At 35.3% G+C, this 5,707-nt stretch overlaps 1 protein-coding gene across 1 annotated transcript; it reads left to right on the plus strand.

Annotated features, from left to right (window-relative positions):
- Window positions 1-490: 490 nt before the first annotated feature.
- LOC130507307 (potassium channel KAT3-like) lies at window positions 491-4,360 on the plus strand. The gene is given in 13 exon segments (XM_057002018.1): window positions 491-845; window positions 1,273-1,488; window positions 1,574-1,735; window positions 1,950-2,007; window positions 2,095-2,412; window positions 2,500-2,739; window positions 2,823-2,921; window positions 3,002-3,034; window positions 3,147-3,332; window positions 3,468-3,545; window positions 3,632-3,710; window positions 3,852-3,995; window positions 4,126-4,360. Coding segments are annotated over 13 exon segments (1,971 nt in total). The 5' UTR covers window positions 491-591; the 3' UTR covers window positions 4,230-4,360.
- Window positions 4,361-5,707: the final 1,347 nt, after the last annotated feature.

A 5,707-nucleotide genomic window follows, 5' to 3' on the forward strand; every position in this document is an offset into this window, starting at 1 on the left:
AAAAAATACATTGTGTATCTTATTTTAATAGTATATATTTGCTATTGTTGGCATTGTTTTCAACATTACTATTTTTGTCAGATGACATCATTAAGCAAACAACTACGTCAAGATTTGACTTTGAGAATCTCAAAACTTTAAATACTTTTTTTCGTACGAAAAAGAACATTATCCTATCTCTAGCTGTATTGTAGACCTCGAGCATATCATTACACCGTTTGTCGCATTAAATACACGCATGACTACATGAGACATATAAATGTAATAATTTAGAAAAAATAAGCAAAAACATTGTTACAAAATCTTTGAGATCTTTTCATAATGCTAACATAGCAGCGATCAATCAACTCTAATTCATTAAATGGTAATGTTGTAGTGTTTTAGGTTTAGCAATAGTAACTGGTTACAAAAGTTATGTTCCCACACATTATTAGGTAAAAAAGAAGTATATAAAGTCAACGCAACTAGCTCACCACCTTCTTGTAAGTTTGTAATCTAAAAAGTAACAAAGGAAACAATAATATAAATGACAAGATAGAGTGAGAGAGGCAAAACCAAGCGTGAAAGAGGGATAAGAAGAAGGAGAAAAAAATGTCGATGACGACTTCAGAGGCGAGATCGCCGGTACCGTTGTTGTTGAGAAGAGGAAGGTCTTCCACGGCGTTAGGGACGTCGGAGCAGAGATCGCCGTCATCGTTACTGTTCAGAAGAAGGTCGAGCAAAGATGTGGGGAACATAACGTCAGTTTCTAGCAGTCTCTTGCCTGCGTTTGGGACGGTCATCGAAAACGATAATAACCCTTCTTCCAAATCTTTCATCGTGCTTCCTTATGATCGTCGTTACAGGTTATTATCGTTGCAATATTCTTACTACTTCTAATTACATATACGAGATGATAAGACCTTATGTTGTAAACAATTATGAATCAAACGTAAAAATACAAAAACACTTAAAGAAAAAATACGATTAAATCATATATATGTTTATAATCTATATATATATATATATATATTGATTATTTGAATAAATTATTTGATTATAGCTTATAACTTCCATATTCATTTTTGTTTGAATAAACTTATCTCTTAGAAAATATACCGCCGCATCCATATGTCAGTTCTGGTAATGAGTCAATCAGCATATATAACTTCTACGAATGTGTCAGGTGTACCACCGATCATATTAAATCCTTTTCAAAATCAACATTTTGTAAAAATAAAATCACTTCACAATATTAATATACTAGAGTAATATTTATATAAAAAATGGCAGGTTGTGGGAATTGCTTTTGGTGATTTTGGTGGGTTATTCGGCATGGGCATCTCTCTTCGAGTTAGCTTTCGAGAAAGCTGCTGATGGAGCTATTCCGACCATTGATCTCGTCGTTGACTTCTTCTTCGCCGTCGATATCGTCCTCACTTTTTTCGTTGCCTACTTGGATACTTCTACTTACCTCATAGTCGACGACCACAAGCTCATCGCCAAACGGTAATAGTTACACCATAGATTTGTTAATATAATAAAAATATTTAATTGAGAATTTATATAATATGTGAAACCGATTAACTATCAGGTACTTGAAGAGCGTGGCCTTTGTGATGGACGTCTTATCAACGTTACCAATTCAGTCAATTTATAAAGCGATAACCGGAAATATCGGACGAGGCCAAGCTTTCGGCTTCCTTAATTTGCTCCGCCTCTGGCGTCTCCGTCGTGTAGCCGAACTCTTCAAAAGGTTTCTTCTAACTGCATGTATATATATACACTTTTTTATATAATGACTGTATTATAGAATTAAACATTAATTTGCTTATCAACATATGTATATGTTTAAAAAAAAAACATATGTATATGTTTTCGTGCACAAAAAAACAAACATAAGTATATGTTTTGACAGTATACTAGACTATAAAGAGACCTCATATTGCAAGTGTAACTTTTTTTTTCAGACTAGAGAAAGACACACATTTCAACTACTTCGTGGTCAGAGTCATTAAGCTTCTTTGCGTAAGTTCTTCAAGACATGTGTGATCCACATACTTGTTATATAACTTGGTAGATGTAAGTAATCTATTTAAATAATTTAAATTTTAGGTTACAATATTTTGGGTACACACGGCGGGTTGCATTTTATTCTGGATGGCCTACCATTATCCAAAGCCCGTAGATACATGGATAGGATCACAAGTTGAGGATTTCAAGGAGAGAAGCATGTGACTAGGCTACACTTACTCAGTGTACTGGTCCATTGTCACACTCACCACCGTGGGTTATGGCGATTTGCATGCCGTTAATACCCGTGAGAAGACATTCAACATGTTCTACATGCTTTTCAACATTGGTCTAACTGCTTATCTCATTGGTAACATGACCAATCTTGTTGTCCATAGCGCTCTACGTACATTCACCATGGTAGCATCACCTCTTTCATTATTGATTTCTTTCCATTCAAACCACCAAAGGTACAACTTAACAAGTACTAACCTTCTTGCTGGTCAGAGGAGTGCGATCAATCATATACTGCGGTACACGAGCAAGAATAAGTTACCTGATATGATGAGGGAGCAGATGCTTGCACATATGCAGCTCAAGTTCAAGACTGCTGAGTTAAAGCAAGAAGAGGTTCTCCAAGACTTACCTAAGGCCATAAGATCAAGCATTAACGAACATTTATTCTGCTCCGTGATCGAGAATGCTTATCTTTTTAAAGGACTCCCTGATGGCCTCATCATCCAGCTGGTGATTCATAAACTATTCCATTTATTGCTGTTCCTTGTTAAAGAAGTCAGTAATTAATTAATGGTTCACTGTTGTTGTTGTAGGTTTCACATATAAAAGCAGAGTATTTTCCGCCAAAGATGGAGATAATATTGCAGAATGAGATTCCAACGGATTTCTACATACTTGTATCTGGAGGAGTGGTATGTCCTCAACATACTCAATATATATTCAATATATATAATTAGACTTCAGTTGATAAAAATAAAAATTGAAATCACAGGAGATAATTAGATCCAAGGGTGCGAGTGAACAGGTAATCTAAATATATACCTTTCGTTTAATCAAAATTTTGAAAACACATTTAATTAGATTCAAAGACTGAACAAGAGATGTAAGAGTTGATCTATACATATATGGTGTTGAAGGTATTGGCTAAGTTAGGTCCAGGGGATATGGTAGGAGAGATTGGAGTTGTCTTCAACATTCCTCAGCCTTTCTCTGTGAGGACAAGGAGACTTTCACAAGTTATCCGAATCAGTCATCATAAGTTCAAAGAAATGGTCCAATCTGATATCGACAACTCCAAAATGATCATCACCAATTTCATGGCTGTAAATTCAACAAACTTTCTATATATAGATTCAATGAACTTAAAATACATAGTTACAAACAAAAAAAAACTTAAAATACATTAACAACTATTGCTTTGTAACGTAAGTACTGTTTTTTTTTCTTCTTATTTTCAGTATCTCAAGGAATTAAATGATGAGTTGAAGAAAGAAATCCCTTTTCTTAGAGATTTATTATCTAATGCAGATGCCAAGGTGCGTTTCCTCAAGTCACATATAACATGATGCATAGTCCTCATTATCAATTGTTTTTGCGATAAGTCCATATTATTTTGTGAAAGGAAACGGTTCAGACGGAAGAACCACAACAAAGTAACAATGAGGAGGTAGTTATGGTCTCGAGAGATGAGAATGAAATGAGTAAGAAACATTTCTCTCTAGATTGGGAACATAGTTTGTAAAGAAAAAATTATTTTGATAAAAAAAAGAAGTTTATACAGTAAAAAATTATATGTTCTAACCTTTTTTTAAAAATAAATAAAGATGAAAATTTAAATGCAGAGGAAGTGCCAAAAAGAGAGGGAGTTCCCAAGAGAGTGATAATTCATGGGCATCCTCCTAATCAAGATAACAACAAGAATGGTGATTCAAGTGGTAGACTTATCATTTTGCCCGATTCTCTCCCACTTCTGTTCGACATTGCTGGTCAGTTTCAATCTTCAACTACTCATATGTTTTTCATCTTTATATTTTTGGTATATATATACGTCTATAGATTCTGTATCAGTTCTGGAGTGTAAGTTATAAACTTTATCAATATATATGGTGGATGCAGAGAAGAAGTTGGGGAAACGGGGAAGTACGATTGTGATGGTTGATGGAGCACATATTGAACAGCTTGATGCTCTCCGAGAAGATGATCATTTATATATTTTCTAACTAAGAAAATAACAATTGTGTTACAGTTTTATTTTTGATATCTTTCATATTACGGTCTTCCTTCTTTTTTTCGACGTGTTGAACTAATTCAAAAGATGATAATAATGAAGAAAACAACGGTAATAAAGAAATAGATTCTTCTGCCTCGCTGCAAAAGAACAAAGCAGAACAGAACATATCTCACTATATATGTAAGTTTACAAAACAATGATCGCAGATAAAAAGATACACAATTGTTCAATGTCACAGAAATCTCGTTTCCTCCTACACTAACTCCTTCTACTGTGAACTTTGCCATTGATATATAAATTTCACAAGATGTGTAAATTCTCAACTGGATCTGTTCATCTTGTACAAAGTTGGAGACATTGTTGTGTGGTTCCGTCTAGTCTCATTTAAAAAAAGACCAAATAAAGAAAAATGAATATCAGATCAAAAATATCTTCAACATGGTTTAAGTAAATCAGATTAGGAGATTTTCATAGGATGGTTCGGATGATGTAGTTAGACGTAGATCCTCATAAAGCAAGTAGTATTGTCGGTTGTCGAATCGTTTATGTAAACTTTCTCATAATTGTAATATCATAATAAATCAGCATTATAAAAGAAAAATAGATACCCGTCCGATCTCGGCGCGTTACTAATTAAACGGTTCAGATTTTATTAATCCATAACATTCTTTATAGTAACGTACATACGATTCGATAAAAGAGCATTGCGCTTCCCACAAGCTCTGCTTCTCTCTTCCCTTTCAAATTATACTTCTTTCATCGCCAGTATTAATTTGTCGTTTCTGATCTGTAAACCTAATTATCCAGAATCGCCGCCCGTCAGATCAAAGTTTCAACGAGTTTGCTTATCAAAATAAAAACATCCTTTATCTCTTCCTCGTTGCTTATACTTGCTCGATCCATCCTTTCGATCGAATCTTCCAGCTGAAATCGGGAATTTCCGGTTACTGGGTTTCGTAAAGGAACACACTTTTAGCTTATCTGAATCGTGATTGTTCGAGAGAGAAGAAGAGATGGTTGGTGGAGGAAACAGGAGAGACGAAGGATCGATGAAGCCGATTCAGAACACCAACTTGTTCGCCGCTTTGGATACTCGGAGGAAGAAGAAGAAGCAGTCCGATAAGGCCAAAGCTTCCTCCGAGCCTGAGCCACAGGTCTTCTGGTCACCTACTCCTCTAAAGGCTAAGGCTTGGGCCGATATCGACAGTGACGATGAAGATGATGACTATTTCGCTACCACTGCTCCTCCTCCTCCTCAGAGTGCTTCCGATGCTAAAGAGGTTAGAAAAGTCTATACCTTTCATGTGTTCATTTCTGGTGTCTCCTCCATTGTGTTCACATGCTTTGAGTGAGATACTGCTTGAAACTACTCTCGTTGATCACTCCAGCATTCAATGGTTCTAGCTTACTATTTTGCTTTTGTGGTGGTTGTACTGTCCTAAAGGAAAATGAATCTTGCTTTGTATT

The sequence above is a fragment of the Raphanus sativus genome, unplaced genomic scaffold, assembly GCF_000801105.2.
Source record: "Raphanus sativus cultivar WK10039 unplaced genomic scaffold, ASM80110v3 Scaffold4307, whole genome shotgun sequence".
Taxonomy (NCBI): Eukaryota; Viridiplantae; Streptophyta; class Magnoliopsida; order Brassicales; family Brassicaceae; genus Raphanus; species Raphanus sativus.